The sequence below is a fragment of the Neofelis nebulosa genome, chromosome 17 (genome assembly GCF_028018385.1).
Source record: "Neofelis nebulosa isolate mNeoNeb1 chromosome 17, mNeoNeb1.pri, whole genome shotgun sequence".
NCBI lineage: Eukaryota > Metazoa > Chordata > Mammalia > Carnivora > Felidae > Neofelis > Neofelis nebulosa.
In genome coordinates, this window is record NC_080798.1 from 6,326,022 (window position 1) to 6,347,667 (window position 21,646).

Consider the following 21,646-nt stretch of genomic DNA (forward strand, 5'->3'; position numbering starts at 1 on the left):
TTTATAACTTAGTCCCAAATGTTCCTAACTGAACCTGAATTTGCACTCCACCATCACCCCATCCTACTTCATTATTACTTGAGAACATTCTTTTCTTCACTTTCTTGAATGGCCGTCTCACATGTTAACTTCTCTTGCAACTTTTCCAACAATTCCAAGCGTAGTTAATTTCTGGATATATTTAGTATGTCAAATTAAAAATTACAACACTCAAATACTCCCTCACAATCTCTAGATTGTTTCAGGAACATTTTTTAATTGCACAGATTCCAAACTATTTCACTGGAAATGTGAACAAAATTTCAATTACATAAGTATTTTCATAATAATTGCATTAATATTTCATTTACATTTACTATTACCACTGATTGTTTTTTATTGGGACAGATGCTCATTCTGGCTTGCTGACCACTCTCCTGGGGTGTGATTGTTGCATCATTATGCTGGCAGCTCGGGGAATGAATGAAGTAACAACTGTACACTGTGCAAAAATGTACAGTTTACACGTTTGTTATCACTTTCGTGGATGTTGTGTTCCTCAGCCAGGGAAGGTAGAACCTGGACACACAGGAGTTACAGTTCATGAGAACAAAGGGGCAGGCAGTTGGGAAACATCCACTGATGAAGGCAGAGACGCTCACCAGCAACCAGCTGGGATTATCGAAAACAGCAATAAAGACTTGGCAGATGGAGGAGAGGGAGTAGAAACACACAAAGGTGCTCACCAGGACGAGGATGCTCTGGGTGGCTCTGGACTCAGGAGAGGATCTGGGGGAGACATTAGTGCTGTGAATGTGCTGGACCCTCTGCCTGTGCCTGTGCAGGATGAAGACCATGTGGCCACTGGCCCAGACCATGAGCCCCAAACATAACACATCAGGGAATGATAAAAACACTGCATGTAGCAATTGTGTGATTTTGTTATTAGTTGTCCCAGAACAGTATTGCAAATCCTTTCTCATTGAGATGCTCATGTTGTTCTGTTTGCCAGTCACGTGGATAGGGAAAATGATATTTACCAGCATGTAGATGGTCCAGCACAGGAATATAGAGAAGTCAATGTACTTGAGAGCTTTCCTTTTAAGTTTTATCCCCCTGGCCTTCTGGGGGCTGATTGTGATGGCCTGGAAGGCACTCAAGAGGCAGGTGCTGCCTATGGACACACCCCTGCCTATTCTGTGAAGATAGAAAAGAAGTTTGCATCCAAAATCACCTGGAAAATTGTTCCACCCGAAAGCTGCCATCATCTGGGGGACTCCTTTACAGAGGAGGGATAAGGAGTTGGCTGCAACCAGGTGTTTGACAATCAAATCTGTGGGCCTCAACCTGCACCCAGTGAAGGAGAGGAAGAGATAATGGTAAAGAAGAGAGAAATTCCCCAAGATTCCAACCACGGTTTGGGTTAAGAAGATCACTCCTATGACCAAATCCCTGGAGGCCATTCTGCCAGTTTCCAGTCACTGAGATTTATCTTCAGAACCAGAGGATCCTGCATGGGAATATGAGGTGTGGGCATCATGCGTCTTGTCAACTAAAATCCAATATTCTCCACTTATCACTAGTTTCTCCTTCGAAATGGTGTTGAGAAAACTAGATATCCAAATGTAAAAGGGTGAAATTGGACCCCTATCTTTGACCATACACAACAAATCAACTCAAAATGGATGAAAGACTTAAACATAAGATGTGAAACTGTAAAACCCCTTCAGGAAAACATAGGGGAAAATCTTCTTGGCATTGGTCTTGGCAATGATTTCCTGGATCTGATATCAACAGCAGAGGCAGCAAAACCAAAAAAAACACAAGTGGGATTATATAAAACTAAAAAGCTTCTGCAGAGCAAAGGAAATAATCACGAAAGTGAAAAGGCAATCTATGGAACGGGACAAAATACTTTCAAAGCATTCATCTGACAAGGGGTTAATATACCAAACATAAGAATCTCCAACAACTCAATAGAAGAAACCACCAAATAACCCAATTAAGAAATGGGCAACTTTAGGAATAGACATTTCTCCAAAGAACATATGAATGATCAAGGATATGAAAAGGTGCTCGACTCTACTAATCATCAGGGAAATGCAGATCAAATCCACAATGAGATGTTATCTCACATCTGTTAGAATGACTAGTATCTTCCAAGCCCCAAAGATAACAAATGTTGGTAAGGATGTGGAAAAATTGGAGTCCTTATACACTACTGGTAGAAATGTAGAATATTGCAGCCACCATGGAAAAGTATAGAAGTTCCTCAAAAAAAAAAAAATGTGATAGAACTATCTCATCATCCAGAAATCCCACTTCTTGGTATATATCCAAAAAAATTGAAACCAAGGTCTCAAAGAGGTGTCTGCATTCCCACATTCATTACAGCATCATTCACAATAGCCAAGTTATGGAAGCAATTGAAATGCCCATTGACTATGAATGGATGAGGAAAGTGGAGTATATACATACAATGAGATATTATCTAAGCTTCAAAAAGAAGGAACTCCTACTTGGATGAACATAGAAGACGTTATGCTAAGTGAAATAAGCGAACCACAGAAGGAAAAATACGGTATGGTTTCACCTACATGCGGAATCTAAAATAGTCAAACCCATAGAAGCAGAGAATAGAACAGTGGTTGCCAGGGGCTGGAGGGAGGGGGAATGGGGAATTGTTCAATGTGTGTAAAGTTTCAGTTTTACAAGATGAGTGAGTTGTAGAGATCTGTTGTACAATATGGTGACTATAGTTAGTAGTACAGTATTGTGCACTTCCAATTATGAAAAGAGCCTATACTTTAAGTGAAGTGCTCTGACCAAACACACATACACACACACACAGGAACACAAGGAATGTTTTGGAAGTGCTGGATATTTTAGTACCTTGATTGTGGTGATGGCATCACATAGGTAAGCAGATTTCCAAACTCATCAAAATATATACATTAAATATGTGCGATTTTTGGCATGTCAATTGTATATCAATAAAGGTTAACAAGAGAAATATTAATTTTTAAAGAGATTTTCAAGAGTTGAGTATATAACCTTTTTTAAAAATTGTTTATTCAGTTTCGAGAGAGAGTGAGCATTGGGATATCCAAAGCAGGCTCCGTGCTGACAGCAGCAAACCCGATGTAGGGCTTACATTCAAGAACCATGAGATCGCAACCTGAGCTGAAGTCAGATGTGCAACTGACTCAGGCATCCAGGCGCCCCAAGCGTTTAAAGCAAATAACAATGTACGAGCCATTGCTATGAGGTTCATACATGTTGTAACTTACTTTTTAAACAAAACTCTGAGTCATCACACTATCCCTTTCATTTTAAAGACAAGGAGAATGCAGACAGGATAGGTGATTTGCCTAAATTCATACCGTACTTGGGGCAAAGTGTGGACTTGAATCTGGCTGAGTTGTTTGCAGACACAGTGCATCTAATGGCTATACTATGCTAAGTAAGCTAGACAGCTGTGTTCTTTGAAAAATCTATATATAGAGTTTTGGTTTTAGCTTTGCCTTTTTATTTTAGCTTGATAGTATGTTACTTTATAATTTTTGTTATAACTTTCACGATGTGTAAAGATTTGTTCTGTAGACCAATATCAAAATGAATAAAGCTTTAGAGATTTAATAAAATGTAGATGCACTGATTGCAGATTCATGTTATAGGAACCTGTCCCATGACAAATTGAATTGAATGAATGCAAGCAAGAATGACTCAAGAGTAGGATGGAAACAAAGAAAAAAACCTTTGGGGCATTTGCCTTTATGTCAAGAACAAAAGTATAAGGAAACCTATCATAATCTCATGTCTTGCCCTGAAGTATGGGATGTTGAATTCTAATATGGGATAAAATAGAGTAAGGTAAAAACTGAAGTATTAGTAATTTAGATCATATGCTTATTTATTAATACCAGGTTAGGAACTATTAACCATGTGGTAAGTTCTCTGAAATATATTAAAATATGACATATGCAAATTGTAAACTCTAATACAGGACCGTTGTGTGCTTTACAAATCGATGTTATAGAATTTACAACTGATACCACAGAAAACACCATAGGATACACGTGAGCCTAACAGCTACTCTTTGAAACACATTATTACAGAACTGTCTTTTCCTTAAATGCTAGTTTCAATAGCTTCCAGAAGAAAACAGTCTCACCGTAATCCACAGACCATGATATTTTCAGCAGAGATACTACTGTCTCCATTAAGCACAACATACTCAGAGTTAGAGAAAACATTTCTATTCTGGCAGTTGTCATTGGGATATCCTGTTTGTTCACAAGATTGCATGATTCGTACAGATTTATTTTAAAAAAAATTTTTTTTAACGTTTATTTATTTTTGAGACAGAGAGAGACAGAGCATGAATGGGGGAGGGTCAGAGAGAGAGGGAGACACAGAATCTGAAACAGGCTCCAGGCTCTGAGCAGTCAGCACAGAGCCGGACGCGGGGCTTGAACTCACAGACTGCGAGATCATGACCTGAGCCGAAGTCGGCTGCTTAACCGACTGAGCCACCCAGGCACCCCCCGTACAGATTTATTTATCCTAGTCCTTATTATAAACATGTAGGGATTACAGGCACACCTCTAGTAATGCTACCAAGTTGGTCTTTGATTCCTGTAAGGTAGGCTGAAAGCAATTGCTTTCAGATGTACAGGCCAGGGAAAAAAATGGGGCGCCTGGGTGGCTCAGTTGGTTAAGCGTCCAACTTCTGCTCAGGTCATGATCTCACAGTTTGTGGGTTCGAGCCCCACGTCGAGCTCTGTGCTGACAGCTCAGGGTCTGTAGCCTGTTTCCGATTCTGTTTCTGCCCCTCCCGTGCTCACCCTCTGTCTCTCTCTGTCCCTCAAAAATAAATAAACGTTAAAAAAAAAAATAACTCTGGCTCAAATTACCTGAAAAATCAGGATTCCTTTTCACTGGACTAAATACCCACAATCATTGTCATTGTGGATTACAATAAATCACACCAGGAGCCAGCAGGCATTGGGTAAAGTCTAGGACCCCATCTCTCTTTACTAAGCTCATGTTTCTGTGGCTATGACACTGGATCCGTTTCAAACCCAGAATAATCCCCGTTTCATATACAATCACTTACCCACATTTACTCCCCATAGACATCTATACCTTATAGACTTGCTTCTCAGACTGAAATGGAAAATATTTTCCCAGAAACATCCCTCCGTGTGGATGGTGAACTCAGTGCAAGGTCATGAGGGCTCATGCATGTGGGAGGGAGGCAGCCACGAGACCCTGTGTTATGGGGCAGTGATCGTGACCTCCCCTCCCTTCAGAATTGCAATTATCATTTCACCTTTAGTGGCCATGACAGCGCCGGCTGGGGATCTGAGAACATTTATAAAGAACTTGTTTTCTGAAGTTGGTAATTACCGCAACCAATTACCAATTTCCAGTTAATAACTACAAAGGGACCATTGAAATGACTGGTACAGGCTGTTTTCCATTCCTGAAGGCAGACAGGTCTCACGTGGAGGGGAGCAAAACACAGAGGTCTGACAGGTGAGGGACTGGGAACGAGTAGGTGTCTCTCCCTGGATCTGCTTTGCTGACAAGTTCTTCCACCCAAGAGTGATTTCTTCCTAATCTTCAGACCACAGAGGTGAACTACCATTAAATTAGAAGCAAAAAGTTGGTACCAGAAAAAATACCTGAGGGTTTTCAAAAGTTGAAACTCAAAGACAGGCACTCAATGCCAATTAATTTGGGAGTCTAAATTAAGCCTCAGATGGTTCCTTTTCTGTGAAATAAATGCTACATATGCAATTCAAGAGCACTGGATGGTTACCACAGTCTTCCATACTTATATTTTGATGTATTTTCAGTAATGAGAACTGTTGCTTTTGTAACACATGAAGAAATATAAAATAGGAGTTCAGATTACCCATTAGTTTTCTCCTACAAACAAATCTACATCTTATCCAGGCCCACTATCCAATGCCTGTCAAATTCCAAGCCTGGGATGAGAGCCATACGGTGGGCAGCCTCTACTGCACATGCATGTGAGCACACACACATGCACACACATACAAACACATGCACACACCTCCATATAAATCACATACACAGTCACATATACTCACATACTTATAGACACACATATTCTCTCACCAACTCATGCCCATCCCTATGTACAAACTCTCAGCCAAAATCATACATGCCTACTACGACTCACACTCACATGGACTCCCACAGTCCCACCATATCTCAAAAATTACACTCACACGCATGTATGTGTATCTAGCCATCATATCCATGTATGCAAGAAGAGAGCAGTACATGCCTCTTTATGAATCCATCTTTTATACTTCCCTCTTTGCAACCACCCACAAGGATATCATGATGTGCAATGTATAAAAAATGATGTGAGTATTGCTACTCTAGGTTAAGGCACAAAGTGGAAAAGCTGGAGTGTTGGGGGTCTGATATTGCACATGTCCTGGATGCCCTCCTTTCTGGCATAGGCAGAGTCTATACGGTAAATAATATATCATGCTGTGGAATTATTTTCTTGGGTCAAGTGGAAATGTCAATATGTAAAATTAAGGAGAGTTATCTGGCCTTCAAAGTTAAACCCTGAATTTTTACGAAATTTGTAAGGCTGAATGTATCCAGAATCCTGAGCAGCATTGGTAAGGTCCATAGAGCAGGTTGGCCTCAGCCTACCGCTGACATCAGTGGATGGATCACGCTTTAAACCTAAATGAGAGGGGGGGCGCCTGGGTGGCGCAGTCGGTTAAGCGTCCGACTTCAGCCAGGTCACGATCTCGCGGTCCGTGAGTTTGAGCCCCGCGTCAGGCTCTGGGCTGATGGCTCGGAGCCTGGAGCCTGTTTCCGATTCTGTGTCTCCCTCTCTCTCTGCCCCTCCCCCGTTCATGCTCTGTCTCTCTCTGTCCCAAAAATAAATAAAAAATGTTGAAAAAAAAAATTTTAAACCTAAATGAGAGGGAAGCCTGGGGGGCTCAGTCAGTTGAATATCCAACTCTTGATCTCTGTTCAGCTCATGATCTCACCATTTGTGGGATCGAGCCCACGTCAGGCTCTGTGCTGACAGTGTGAAACCTGCTTGCGATTCTCTCTTTCTCTGCCCCTCTGCTTGCTCTCTCTCTCTCTCTCTCTCAAAAATAAATAAACAAACAAAATTGCATGAGAAATATGGAATGGATTTAATCCCAGCCCCTGTGGGTGACATTAGAGTAACCAATGGGATGGGAAAGTTGACCAGAAGCCAAGAGAGTATAGTAATGAGGGATTGACATTGTTGAAAAGCTCCATGGGTTTCTCATATTTGTGATATCTTCTTGGAGGAAGCAATGACAGCGTTCATTCTAGATCATATAGCAAATAAACTTGGAAAATAAAGATAGTATCTCATTTTGGGGCAGGGAACAGATTTATTTGCTGTCCAGGAAAATATATCCAATGCCTCCCTCAAAAGGTAAGTGTGGGCAGGTGCATTAGATGCCCTCTTTCAAATACTGATGTTTCCTCAGCTGTGTCATTAACACACTGTGCGTGCAGGATCTGTCCGAGCCTTTCTGCACAGCCCCACAGGGCTTGCAGGACAAAGGAACTAGTGGAAAGTGAAGCTCACACTGCCCTCTGTGCTGTGAGTAATAAAGTCCTTGTTTGGGACCCAGGAGAGTCAATCTTCATGTTAGCGCCATGAATCTGTGGGATCTCAATCTGTTAGTCTGCAAGCAGGGTAAAATCTAAGATGCTTCACAATTCTTGATGGTTACTAGAGGTTATAAAGAGTTATATAACATGATATAGATAGATAGATAGATATGTAGATATATATACATATGTGTGTGTTTGTATGTACTGATAGATATAGGTGTATATATTGAAATATATCTGTATATAAGCAACTTATAGAAATGGTTGTATTAATGGGCATCTGGGTGGCTCAGTCGGTTAAGTGTCTGACTTCAGCTCAGGTCATGATCTCACAGTCTGTGAGTTCGAGCCCCATGACAGGCTCTGTGCTGACAGCTCAGAGCTTGGAGCCTGCTTTGGATTCTGTGTCTCCCTCTCTCTCTGAGCCTCCCCCCGTTCATGCTCTGTCTCTCTTTGTGTCAAAAATAAATAAACGTTAAAAAATTAAAAAAAAAATAAATGGCTGTATTGAGTGTTTGGATAATGCTAAAGAGGCATTCATTCCCTAAGTCTAGAAGAATCTCAAGAGCTGTTTGCAGAAAACCCTTGGGTGAAAGGAATTGTTCTCTAAAAGTGGAAGACTAGTGCCAAATGTTGGGGGCAAGGGGGGTGCCCATTTAGAGGAGATGCAGCCATGAGTGAGGGCCTGCTGGGGGAGAACCAAGGAATCTCATGGCAGAGTGGCCTGGGAGGCACTTGGGAGCGAACTAGGTGCTGTGCGGATTTGCACTCATTACACTGCTGGGTGTGCCAGGGCTCCTTGCCCACCATCATGCTTTCAGAGTCTTTAATAAAGACCACATGGAGAACTAGCCCATTTTGTCTCCACATGGATTCTTTCAGGTTGGCGATGTTGGGGGCTGAGTTCTAGGTCTGTGTGGATATGAGGCAAAGATGGGTTTTATGGGGGAAGGTTAAGGGGAGAACAGAGAAAATCATGAGAGTATTGATCCCTGAGAATTGGCAACAACTCTTGGGGAAGCTTCTCACCTTCAAATTTGTGGAAAGGATGGTATCATAACCAAGATTTCCAGAGAGTGAAGGTGGACCCCTGTGATGTAGGGGTTGCATGAGGAATACACAGAGTCAACAAAAATATATGCACGATATGACAAGAGGGGAGGTGGAGGGTGTGCAGGACTGGAGAAGGGTGGGCGAGGGGAGGGTCCACTTCCTTCTTTTGGCTCCAGCTTCCATACTTGGGTCTCCTTCATGACTGCTCCATTCCTCTGTGATGCAGACCTGGGACTTCTGTCTCCACCCACAGGTCCACCTGAAGGTATGTCTTCTGATGACAGAAGACTGCTAACTATGCTAACTGTGGTGATGTGAAGCTGGACTCTGCCTCACAGATCCCGTGTGGGGTGCAGCGCCTCTTTCTTTTTCCCGGCTGCCTACAGAAGAATTGTTTTTTGAAAAAAATCAGAATTTGCGTAAAACAGAATAATCGAGTAAGACAGTTCTCCTCTCAGCGGCCAGCATTTTCCTTTTCCCGCTTAGAATCAATTATACTGCAGTGAGGAGACAACGGAAGAGGGGGAATCTCAGGAAAGATTAGAACATCGTCCTTCTAAGAAGCAGTGTGAGCGGGGCTGAAGTTTCCATGAGAATGGGGATACATAGGGCTTCTGTCCCAAACTCCCGATCTATCTCTGCATAGCCCAGCGCTCAAGGACAAAATCCAAGCAGTGTTTCCACTTCAGTTCAAGGTTAAAGAGAGTCCAGGCATTCCCACTGTCAATTTTATATGGACATAAAATTCTGAAGGGAAACATTTTCTGAAATGAAAACACATTTGGCAAGACTCGCGAGAAGACTTGTTAATTTACCCCAAGACAAAAGGAAAGGGTTGCAAGAACCGTTTCAGTTGATATGAGCGATCTGATGGTTTCAATAAGTAACTTTTTGGGGAAATAATACTTATTTTAATTAAAAAATTTTAAATTCTTTTTGAGAAAGAGAGAGAGAACGTCGGTGCTCTCACATAGGTGGGGGAGGGGCACTGAGGGAAGGAGAAAGAGAATCCCACGGAGCCCATCATGGGGCTCAGTCTCACCAACCATGAGATCATGATCTGAACTGTAATCAAGACTCAGATGCTTAACTGACTGAGTCACACACGCTCCCTGGAAGAATAATATTCTTTAATTTAGTCTTAGATACTGATTGAAAGAAAGAGGGTAACGCGAGAGTTGTTAACAACTATCATCAATACAATATTTTTGAGGAACAAAAAAACATACAGGCATGGAAGCAACACAGATTGTCTGTCTATCCAGCACCTGTCCACCTATCTAATACGCACCTATATGCATATCTAAGAGCTCTTTAAAAAACTTTTTTTAATGTTTTTACTTATTTTTGAGAGAGAGACAGAGCAAGTGAGAGAGGGGCAGATAGAGAGAGGGGGACACAGAATCCGAACCAGGCTCCAGGCTCTGAGCTGTCAGCACAGAGCCCGACATGGGGCTCACAGTTTGTGAGATCATGACCCAAGCCAAGTCAGACAATCAACTGACTGAGCCACCCAGGCGCCCCTAGGAGCTCTTTTTTAAATCATACATAGTGTTGTGTATTTTTCAGGAGGTGCAGGGTGACTTAGAAATGCACTTTACTCCTTATAAACATAAACACTTTTGTATGCAGATAGATTTTGAGATAAACTTACTGGGGCACCTGGGTGGCTCCATCGGTTGGGCGTCCGACTTGAGCTCAGGTCATGATCTCACAGTCTGTGAGTTCAAGCCCCGTGTCAGGCTCTGTGCTGACAGCTCAGAGCCTGGAGCCTGTTTCAGATTCTGTGTCTCCCTCTCTCTCTGACCCTCCCCCCGTTCATGCTCTGTCTCTCTCTGTCTCAAAAATAAATAAACGTTAAAAAATTTTTTTTAATTTGAAATAAACTTACTGGTATATTTCTTACAAAAAAAAGTAATGCACTTTTCAAATTTTCATGTACTCAATGATTACCTGGAGACCATGTTAAATAGCAGAACTTTATAGAAAAATGCTGGGTGGGACCAAAGCTTCTCCATTTGTGGAAGATCTCTGATGCGAATACTGCCAATCTGTGGTTCACACTCTGAGTGACAGGGAATTAAGATACTGAGGAAAGGTGTAATGAAGCACTTTGTAATCAAGAAATTTTAGAGAAATAACAGGGTTTAAAGTAGTTTTGAGAAGAGCAAAAACAAAGAATTTTACCATTTTCCATTTACTGGAAACCGTTCTAAATGCTTTTCACATTAGAATACATAAAACCACAAAAATAATCTGTTTTTATTTTTCGAGTGAGCCAACCTTGACTTGAATGAGAATCGAGGGAACAAAGTGGTTTTAAAAACTCACTAGGCTGGAACATCGGAGGTAGAGAAATCAACGTTTTCAAGGTCTAAGAATATGGTGTTGGTAGAGACAGGGAGAACACATTAATCCATCTAGGATGGGACATTTACCTGAAACCAGTCATTCCTTCCTCCTCCCCCTTCTCTTTCTCCTCCTAATTCTCTGAGCTTCGCCTTCAGATGAGATTATCTTGGACATCACCCCTGCGTTTTGAGGAATGGGTCATCAATATACCCACCCCCACATCACCCCCGCATCCCCTGGCAGAAGGACTCTGAAATGCAGAAGAGCCTTCCCTTTCCCCAGTCCTAGGAGAGAGTCAGGAAGCATGTGGGTGGAGAAACCCACCTGAATGCCGACCCCACCCAGCGAAATGCCTCCCTGTGAATTCTGCTGAGCTCCGCCCATCTCCTTCTGCACCCCTCTGTCCTCATAAACAAATCTTCCCGAGATCCCTTTCCATGGCAGAGCATCTCCCTCCCAGCTCAGCCAGACCTGCTGGTTTGCAGGTCCCCTGGGGACCGGAGAGCAGCATCCTGCCTGCGCTATCTTGGAACCTGGCCCTGGCCGTGGAGTCCGGGAATGCTGGCATTCCCTGCATCTGAGCGGGGCTCTGATTCCGTGCATAAAGAAAGCCATTCTTCCCCCTTGGTTTTTGAATCCCTGGATGCCAATGAGCTCCTTGCCTTGGGGAGACTAACCTTATCCCATCTGCAGCAAGATGCAGAAGGAATCAGCCAGTGCGTTGGCATATGCGTAACTATTTTTTAAAAATGAGATTTTATTCTTTGGGGCAATTTTTGGCTCAAACGATACTGAGCAGAGGTTCAGAGATCTCAAATAGAGCCCCGCCCCCATGCAGGCACAACCCCTCCCATTGGCAACATGTGTGTAAACATTTTCAGCATTGTGTATAGTGTTAAAATTGCCTAGTTATAGGTTTATCTTTTAAAAATCCCTGGGAATGGCAAAGACCAAATTATAGTGTCTTGTATCAGACACAGACATATGAGATACAATGAAAGTGCTGAGGGTGTAAACACTCAATAACTCAATAAACATTTCTTCCAATAAAACGTCCTTTCTCATCCTGGGTGAGCCGGCTAAAACCAGCTCACACACAAAGATGAGCTCACACTCAATTAGGATAAGCTGATTATTGGTGGAAGGGGATTTCCTGGGATTCCTGAGCTGTATAAAAGCCCAGCAGAAGACCTGACCTTCTCAGTCATCCCGGAAACCCTTCTGGGTCCAGTAGTATTGGACCAGCGTCTACGTTATCTGAGTGGCCACTGACAGACACAAAATCACAGGTTAGTTTCCATGACTATTTGGGGCCTCCCTTTACCCCTCACAGAAATAGGAGGAAATAAGGGGAGAGGGCCATTTTACGTGTTGAAGTAAGGATTCCTTAACTACTTGAATTTTTTTATTTTTTAAAAACTTTTTGTAATGTTTATTTATTTTTAAGACAGAGAGAGACAGAGCATGAGTGGGGGAGGGGCAGAGAGAGAGGGAGACACACAATCTGAAGCAGGCTCCAGGCTCTGAGCTGTCAGCACAGAGCTGGACACAGGGCTCGAACTCACGAGCTGTGAGATCATGACCTGAGCTGAAGTCAGACGCTCAACCAACTGAGCCACCCAGGCGCCCCTTAACTAATGGAATTTTTAGCACAGAGCCTGATTAAAAAACTATTTCAAAAATGTTAATTTTTAGACAAATGTTAACTTTTATTATTTTATTTTATTTAAGAGAGAGAGAAAGAGAGAGAGAGTGATTGGGGGGAGGGGCAGAGAGAGAGAGAGAGAGAGAGAGAGAGAAAATCTTAAGCAGGTTTCATGTTCAGCAAGGAGCCAGACATGGGGCTTTATCCCAGAACCCTGAGATCATGACCTGAGCACAAACATAGGTGGTTGTTCAACTAACTGAGCCTCCCAGATGGCCCTTTTTTATTTTTAAAGTTTATTTAAAGTTTTGAGAGAGAGAGAGAGAGGGAGCGAGAGGGAGAGAGAGCATGAGCAGGGGAGGGTCAGAGAGAGCATCCCAGGATTCGTGCTGCCAGTGAGGAGCCTGACTTGGGGCCTAATCTGAAGAATCGTGAGATCATGACTTGAGCAGAAATCTAGAGTCAGACCTTAACCAGGAGCCCCAAGCAAATGTTAACTTTTAGATCATTACAGAGAATGATCACCCAGACCCAGGGTTTTTAAAACTGTGGGTGATTTAGTAATTTATCTTTTATGCCAGTGTATTCATGAGAACTTGTTTGAAAGCTGGTTGAAATTCGGAACCCTGATCCTGAACCTGTAAATAAAACAGCAGTACCTGAGCTATGAAGCTCCCAGTCGAATGGAGAGACAAGAATTACTCTACCTTCATTTGTACTTGGGAAAGGCTTCCTCCTTACTCAGTTTTGGCCATTTGAAATGTGAAAAGGATAGGGGTGGCTGGGTGGCTCAGTTGGCTGAGCGTCTGACTTTGGCTGAGGTCACGATCTCAGGGATCTCAGAGTTCATGAGTTTGTGCCCCGCATCGGGGTTGCTGCTGTCAACACAGAGTCTGCTTCAGATCCTCTGTCCCCCTCTCTCTGCCCCTCCCTCGCTGGTACTCTTTCTCTCAAAAATAAATAAACGTTTTTTAAAAAATGTGAAAAGGGGGTCAGGTGTTCCAGCCCCATGTTGGACACAGAGTTTACTTAAATAAAATAAAAATTGAAAAGGAACATATACTTTATTCTAGGTTTTCAAATATGTTTCCCTGAGATTAGATACAGATTCCCTGACCCCTTTCCTTCCTGTTTCTATGGGAAAATGGTCTTTTTTTTTTAAGTTTATGTATTTATTTTGAGAGAGAGAGAGAAAGAGAATCTCAACAGGCTCCACAGTCTCAGTGCAGAGCCCATTTCGGGGCTCAAACTCATCAACCGTGAGATCATGACCTTAGTCAAAATCAAGAGTCGGAAGTTTAATCGACTGAGCCACCCACATGCCCCTCGTCTTTTTTTTCCTCCTAATATAATCTATTACGATAAATTTTATTGTCTTTTTATTATGACAGTCTCGGATAAGGTACTCTATTGCTGTTTTCGAAGGTACAATATATTTTCCTATTATGCTTCATTTTCCCATTAGCTTTTATTTACTTGTTTGTTTGTTTATTTGTTTGTTTGTTTGTTTATGGGAAACTCTATACCCAATGTGGGACTTAAATTCACCACCTCGATTTCAAGAATTTCATGCTCCACCATCTGAGCCAGCCAAGCACTCCTAATCCTATTTGGTTTTTGATTCATCAATTTCATTTCTTTCTTCCTTTTGTAATCTTTTATTTTCCTTGCTCCAATTTCTTAAGATCAAAACTTCCTATAAATTTTATGTTTGTATATAATATGCGTGTGTAGACTAAGGAATTTACCCCTAAACCACGTTTTGCCCTGCTCCTAAGTTTTGGCATAAACTGTTTTATCTTTTTTCTCTTTTTTATAATTTCCATTTGAATTTCATTTTTGATTTTAAGGAATCTGATTTCAGAAATTGCTGGAAATATATTGCATAGTTTGAAAATAGTTCATCTGATAAAGAAGTTAAATAATGTAGTTATATTTAATTTTGTTCAGTTATGCCAGAGGGGAACTAGAGAATGTAAAATATCCAGTTTTCTTACATTTTGAATTTTCTCTTTGAAACCAACTATGTGATCACTTTTTTCCAAGGGTTTTATGGTGTATTACATAAGGTCTCTAAATATGGAATCTGCATTTCATGTATATATAAAACATGTTAAGTCTAGTGGAGAAATTTAGAAAAAATCTATCGTCTTATTTCTCATTCATTGGTACTATGTTACTAGTAGAAGGATATGCACGTGTAGTTTGAACAAAAGGTGAAAGGGGAGATGGTGGGCAGAGAGGTAGGAGCTGGCTGCATTGAGCATGGAGGGGGCGGGGGGGTGTCCAGGGGTGTGCAGCGTTCAGCGGTTTCATTTTCTATCCCGCACAGGGCAACAGAGTCCCTGGGACTGACCAACCCCGATGGACCCCGACAGGCTTTCCATGGAACAGGGGAAAGAGTTCTTAAAGCAGCTTGGAATTCCGCAGAGAGATGTAAGTGTGGGAGAGGTTGGGCAGGTGGCATGTGGAGGAAGGAGGTGGCCTCCCAGTCTAGTGCTGAGGCAGCTTCCCCTCCCATGATGGTGACCATGGGTGAAAGCCCGTGATTAGCGATGTGGATATTTGCCGGCTGGCCAATTACAGGGATGTGCAGTGATCAGAGGGCAGGGTACAGGAATCTCAGTTCCCTCCTGGGACCGCCAGCATTCCCTGAGCACAGGGCTCCCCCGCGTGGAGGTCATGGGCAAACTCACTGTTGAACCAGAGGAAAGAGCCTTTACTCTCTGATTAACACTGAGTGGAAGAACTCACAGAATTGGGAGCTGGTTTATTATCTTCTCATATCTCAAGGCTTCCTCGTGCAGAACTCTGATTGTATCTTGGTTCTCTTTACTCTCTGTCAGATTGACTCGATGACAGAGAAATGGGTCGTTGATGCCGCCGTGGAGGTTCTGCTACGGTTCCCACTGATGCCGGGAGAGGATCCAGGTGCCCGCTGTGTCTCCAATAAGAAATGTCAGCCTTCAGTGGACCGGCTCATGGCTTCACAAAGACACAAAGACCAAGAGGAGAGGTGGGGCAAACGTCAGGAGTGACGTGGGTAGAGCCTGGGGGGAAAAAAAAAATCCCCTCCGGGCGCAGGTGTGGGCTGTAGACTTCTGCTCAGACCAGGGGTGGGGTGGGTAAGGGGCTTCTGACTTGTGTGTCCCTCACCGTCACACAGGCTTTTCTCTGTGAGCTTGCACGTGGATGTGAGCTGGCACGGGCGTCCACAGGTTGCGTGTCCCCGTGTGACTTTGTGCATGCCTCTGTTGAGAACTGGCATGTGGTTACGGGGGTCACGTATGACATTTCACAGGTGTTCATTAGCGTCACGTCAAATCTCTGCAAACCTTTGTCAGAGGAAATGGCAGGTTTTCTCAGGAAGATGTTCTATGAAAATTGTGAGTTTTCTGGAAATGCGTAGGGGGAAAAACTCAATAGTGTTGGCCTGCTCATTGGTTTTGATAAATATGGGTAGACGCTTTAAGCTTGGAGGAAGCAGTTGGACAAAAACCCAGCACACAGGCCTGAGCGACACTGAGGTTTTCGGGGAGGACCTGTACAGACATTCATGGCTGCCAATCTCATTTCACCATGTTTATTCCAAGTGGCCTTTTCTCAGGCAGTGTCCTATTCTGGGAGTACGCAATGATGGAAAACAGGTCACAAAATGGCACACAATGGGACCTCAGTTCATGAGAAGACCCCATCACTGGGGGGTCACTCAGTGATCAGCGAGTCCCCCACCCATTCCATGCAGAGAGGTAAAAGGCTATGAGGGACTTCTGTCTCTGTGTCTACATCTTTTTCTTTTTCTTTTTCTTTTTTTTTGTCCTTTGCTTGTGAATAGGAAATCCAACAATCAGGTCCTGAGGAAGAATGACCGGAGGCCCAAGGACATGGGGCAGATGGCACGTCATTACATACACCAGCGGCCCATAAGACTCCCCATGACTCAGAACCTGAAGAAGCTCCAGAAGGGACCGGTGGGGCAGAGGAATCCCCCACCAGAAGAGGAGAATACCAGGGTAAGCGGAGGCGTGGATGTTTCAAGAACCAGAGGATCGGCATGGACCCCAAAGAGCGGGTTTCAACAGAAACCTGTGTGTCTCTGTCCTCAGGGATTCTTGCTTATCCAAGGCTGGCCGGGTTTGTGAGGGCCTCAGCTGGCAGACTGGCCCATTCGGATCCTCTGAGGAGCAAACTGACTCCGTATTTAGCGTCACGTTCAGCTTGGTGCCACACTCAAATCCAGTTCATAGTAATCACCTTTAGCCACGAAGTTCCTTCCTCTCAGGTCACTTTCTGTGAAATGGGCCCTGGGCAGGACCATAGCCTCTCGGATTTCCTGGCCAGGGGCCCTGGGTCTATGTCCTCCCCCCACTCGACTGATCTCCAAATACCTGTCCTTTTGTTAACCTTTCATTTCTGCCCTGATTTCCGCGGGCTCACGGAGGACCCTCTCCCTCCATCCACAGGTGAAGTGCGAGAACTGCGGAGCCTTTGGGCACCTGGCCAGCAGCAGAAGGTGCCCCATGAAGCGCTGGTGTGGGGCCCTTGCCCCCCAGCCCTTGGGCTCCAGGAAGAATGAAAACCTGGAACCCAGGAGGCCTCAGGACTGCCACACCCCAGGGTCCTTCCACACGACTGGCAGCGGGAAGGAACCAGGACAGAGGTGAGGACTCGCAGGGTCAGAATGATTGGGGCAACGGAGCCCCGAGGACGGGGAGCCCCTCCCCCTGCTGTCCCCGTGCAGCTGTGTCAGGCACGGACCGGAGAGAAGTAGGCAAGCGGTGCCCGGGGTTGACCTCAGAGCTCCCTCGAGTCCTCGGGATTTCCAAGGAGTCGGGCCGGGAATGTCTATCTTGGGGTGTTGCACGCGGCAGAGGCGCAGGGAGTCTAAGTGAGAGTATTTCATGCTGAAGCCACGGCGGGGAAGGGGATGCTTCCTGGAAGCGGGGGCTGCGCTGAGGTCCCGGAAGGAGCTGCCTTGGCAAAGTCCACAGGGGCCGCGGGGCCTCCGTCGCCCCTAAACCAGGCCAACGACTGGGCTCCGGGGTCTTCTTGGTTCCCAGTCAGTGGTGGCCACCGGGGTCGGGGGCATCCGGCAGTTCCCGTGATTTGTTCCGCAGGCAAGAGGAGCGGAAAGAGAAAGACCTGCCCCGGAAATTACCCGGGAGACCCCAGCGGAAGCCGCAGAGCGCCTGCAGGGAACCCGCGGACTCGGGCGCCCACCTGCGGGTGAGTCTTGCTCGCTCCTGTTTCTAGGAAGCTCTGCGTCTCCATCTGTGACTTGCTGGGGGGTGCAGGGCCATGTTCACTTCCGGGCTGGACTGTAGGAGCCGCACAGGCGTCCTGGGAGTTTTCAAATCCCAGCTTCTTTATTTTCAAAATGTATTTTTTCCCGATTTTGTGCAAGTCAGCCAGCAAACGCTGGTGGGGGCATTTCTGTGCACAGGTGAAGGGTTCTGTCGGATGCCTTCTGTGATCCTATGTCAAGACGAGGCCTCTTTTATTTATTTTTATCTTTTTCATAATTCAGACTTTTAAAAAAGTTATTTATTTATTTCCTTATTTATTTGTTTTGAGACAAAGAGAGAGAGCAAACATGAGTGGGAAGGGGCAAAGAGAGAGAGAGCGAGAGACAGAGAATCCCAAGCAGGTTCTGCACCACAAGTGCAGAGCCGAAGGCGGGGCTTGAACCCATGAACCGGGAGATCGTGACCTGAGCTGAAGTTGGACGCTTGACCGACTGAGCCACCCAGACGCCCAAGATGAGGCTTCTTTTAAACTTTTGTAAATACCCAAATCACCCTTGAAAAGGATGGTTGCCATTTATACTCTGCACATTGTGTGTTCCCTGGATCTTAACAACAAAGACAAGGGAAGGTTCAATTGTCATATCTGATAAGCAGCAAAAACCAGATGGGCCTTGTAATTGTTTCCCCCCACCACCTCTGAGGAGCGGATCTCGGCAAATGTGCAGTGACTACGAGCACATCATTTTCGGTGACACTTAGTATTGCATGAGTTGTCTGTTTAAATTGGGTTGCTCCTTTCTTTCTCCCTGACGTAGAGAGAATCCCAACTTGTCCTGACTCCTGAGGTGTCTAATATGAGGTTCCTTCTCCCACAGCGCCCCACCAGGCCGTTGCCCGCCCAAACCAATACGAAGCCATCTGTCCTGGGCCCTGTCCCCACGGGTCAGCCACCTGCTAGGACAGGTGACATGCGGTCGTCCTGCCCTACACGGCCCCTCTATAAGGCCCCTGAAGTGCGTGCTTGTGAACCAGCCCGAAGATGCGGTGCGGACTTGCCCTGCGAAGATCCAAAGAGCTCCCTCTGGGACCAGGCTCTCATTTCCAAGTCGACAGCCAGCTGGCCTGAGGTTTCCTCCCGTGATGTTCCCCCGTCGGCCAGGAAGACACTGGCCCTGGGTCCTGTGTGTCACCACCAGGCACAAGCCAAGCATCCTCCTGTGGACTCAAAGCCCCACCCACAGCCTGCCACGGGAACACATGGCCAGAGCTCCAAAGTCAGCATCCAGGCACAGGGGAAGAGGTCTCCCCAGGTCCCCATGCAGCCTTCCCAGAACCCTCCAAAGAAAGCAAGATTCAACTTCTTCTAACCCCCCTCCCAGGTGGGTCTCAGTGACCTGGTCTGGGGGTTGTCCCGGTCTCAGCTTCCCCCCAGTATCCAAACAGATACCTCAAGTGACCGGGAAGATACCGGTCCTAATGCCCAGTCTTGAACGCCAGGCTCCACCTGACTCACCTGGTCTGAGCCCCGTTCAGACCTGTGCTGTCCCCTAACCCTGACCACCCAGGCATGTTCCAGGCCAGCAGGGGCGAGGATGGGACATGAGATGGGACAGGGTGTGGCAGGGCTCCAGGTTTTCCACTGTTCCTGTCTCCCTCTGGAGAAGTCTCCACCCGCTGGTCAGAGCCCTCCCATCTCAGAGGCCTCGGAGAGACAGGTTCCCGGTGTTCCACTGAGAGGACCTCCTGGTCTCTTCCCCTGCTGAGAATGACTGAGTGTGACCAATGTCCCACCCTGGAAGTGGCTGAAAGGTGGGAAAAGAGGCAGGAACATCTGTGTCCCTTGAGTCGGCATTTCTGCCGGTGGTGCCTGTGCACCTGCTGGGGCTCCAGGTGACACTGTGGGTCACCGGACAGACATCACCTTTACATTTTGTACATTTAAGTCATGGTGGGAATGGAGCGTATGAAATTGTCATGGGTAGTCCTTTGTAAATCAGATGTTATTTAAGAAACTAAGTCAACAAGGGGAAGCTATGTTGTACCCTAACATGAATAGAAAGCTATTAATTCATCTGTGTGGGTGGATAAATGACTAGTATTTGGGTAACTGGGGAAAAGGCCTCTCTGTGATGGTGGAGAAGGCCTGAACCCTCCGGAAGAGTGCCCTCTCCTGGTTATCGAGATTTTGACTTTGAAGGAATTTCAGTGGAAATTCTCCTTGCCTTGGGGAAATGGGAATATTCTTTTAACCTTGCACATTTTGTTATTAAAAATGGTTGCAATGTTATGTTTGACTACTTTCTTTCAATATGAATAAAATTGTCTGAAATGGAACGTGTATTACAACTTTTGTCATTTTTCCTTACACCTCAGGTCAGTTTCTTTTTCTTCATCCAATTTCACCTGAGTAATGAGGACCTTGGTGTGAATCCCATAGTGTCTCACAAGGGAGAAGTCAGGGACTTTTAAAGACAAAAGGGAATGCACAGTCTAATCCAAGGACCTGTAACTTGTAGGAAATAGAAATTCTCAGGCACAAGCTAGCCCTACTGAACCAGGATCTGGGGTTTCTCAGTAACAATCCCAGGCATTCCAAATGCAGGTTGAAGAGTGAAAATGGAATGGTTCTTAATTGACACATCAGAATCACCTGGTAAGTTTTAACTACCATAATGACTGGTTCACTCCTGGGGATATTCATTTGCTGGGTCGGATTTGAAATGTGGCAGGAGATAATAGAAAAATATGTAGAGATGGCTCAGTGGTTAAGTGGCTGATTCTTGATTTCAGCTCAGGTCATGATCCCACGGTTGTGGGTTCGAGCCCCGCATTGGCCTGTGCAATGAGCCTAGAGCCTGTTTGGGATTCTCTCTCTCTCTCTCTCTCTCTCTCTCTCTCTTTCTGCCCCTTCCCCACTTGTGTGAGCATGATCTTTCAAGTAAATAAATAAACTTGAAAAATATGTGTATATATATATAGACTATACACATATATACATACACACACACATGTATATATATATATATATATATATATATATATATATATATATATATATGGATATGTGGATATATATGGATATGGAACCTGCCCCAGGTTCCTGACACAGGGCTCCTAAAGTCCCTGTAATATCCTTGTGAGTGATAAGAGCATTATCACTAATAGGCGCTAATAGGTGACCCTGGGTGGGCTCCTGGATGGGGCTGGTCTCCAGCAAGAGCAAGCCACCACCTTCCTTCAGCCCCACCCCCACCTCCCTTCTCCCCCATAGGGCGGAGCTAGAAATGGAGTTAATGATCCATTTTGCTCACGTGAGGAAGCCTCCATAAAATCCTCAAGGTGGAGCATTTGGAGAGCTTCCAGGCTGGCGCACACACCCATACCAGGAGGGCGACGCATCCCAGCTCTTTAATAGAGTGATAAATGTAAGTGTTTCCCTAAGTTCTGTGAGCTGCTCTAGCAAATTAATCAAACTCAAGGAGGGGTTGTTGGAACCTCTGGTCTGTCGCCCATTGCTCTGAACCCCGGGTGATAACAGGCATTCGAAGTGTGTATGTGTGTGTGGGGTGGCCTTTGGGGCTGAGCCCTCACCCTGGAACTTGCTGCTGTCTCGGGTAGATGGTGGCAGAATTGAGCTGAATTCTTGGACACCCAGCTGGTGCCGGAGGCTTGCTTGTTGGTCTCAGAAAACCGCCCACCTGTGGGGCCC

The 21,646-nt window shown here is 45.0% G+C and overlaps 3 protein-coding genes across 3 annotated transcripts; 2 read left to right on the forward strand and 1 right to left on the reverse strand.

Moving 5' to 3' along the window:
* Nucleotides 1–500: 500 nt before the first annotated feature.
* LOC131500140 (vomeronasal type-1 receptor 4-like) lies at nucleotides 501–1,442 on the reverse strand. The gene has a single exon (XM_058708915.1). It carries the CDS (start codon nucleotides 1,440–1,442, stop codon nucleotides 501–503), a length of 942 nt encoding a protein of 313 aa, XP_058564898.1.
* A 15,095-nt stretch (nucleotides 1,443–16,537) lies between these two features.
* Nucleotides 16,538–17,355, forward strand: LOC131500141 (protein FAM90A27P-like). The gene is made up of 2 exons (XM_058708916.1): nucleotides 16,538–16,704; nucleotides 17,155–17,355. Exons 1-2 carry the CDS (start codon nucleotides 16,576–16,578, stop codon nucleotides 17,353–17,355), a joined length of 330 nt encoding a protein of 109 aa, XP_058564899.1. The 5' UTR covers nucleotides 16,538–16,575.
* A 292-nt stretch (nucleotides 17,356–17,647) lies between these two features.
* Nucleotides 17,648–20,275, forward strand: LOC131499607 (protein FAM90A27P-like). The gene is made up of 2 exons (XM_058707699.1): nucleotides 17,648–17,917; nucleotides 18,813–20,275. Exon 2 carries the CDS (start codon nucleotides 18,906–18,908, stop codon nucleotides 19,302–19,304), a length of 399 nt encoding a protein of 132 aa, XP_058563682.1. The 5' UTR covers nucleotides 17,648–17,917; nucleotides 18,813–18,905; the 3' UTR covers nucleotides 19,305–20,275.
* Nucleotides 20,276–21,646: the final 1,371 nt, after the last annotated feature.

What these genes read in the sequence shown, in the direction of transcription:
- LOC131500140 (XM_058708915.1), bottom strand. Translation starts at nt 1,442, where the DNA reads ATGGCCTCCAGGGATTTGGTCATAGGAGTGATCTTCTTAACCCAAACC.
- LOC131499607 (XM_058707699.1), top strand. Translation starts at nt 18,906, where the DNA reads ATGCGGTCGTCCTGCCCTACACGGCCCCTCTATAAGGCCCCTGAAGTG.
- LOC131500141 (XM_058708916.1), top strand. Translation starts at nt 16,576, where the DNA reads ATGGGGCAGATGGCACGTCATTACATACACCAGCGGCCCATAAGACTC. An exon ending in CAGAAGAGGAGAATACCAGG is followed by an intron (nt 16,705 to 17,154) that starts GTAAGCGGAGGC and finishes CTCCATCCACAG; the next exon opens with GTGAAGTGCGAGAACTGCGG.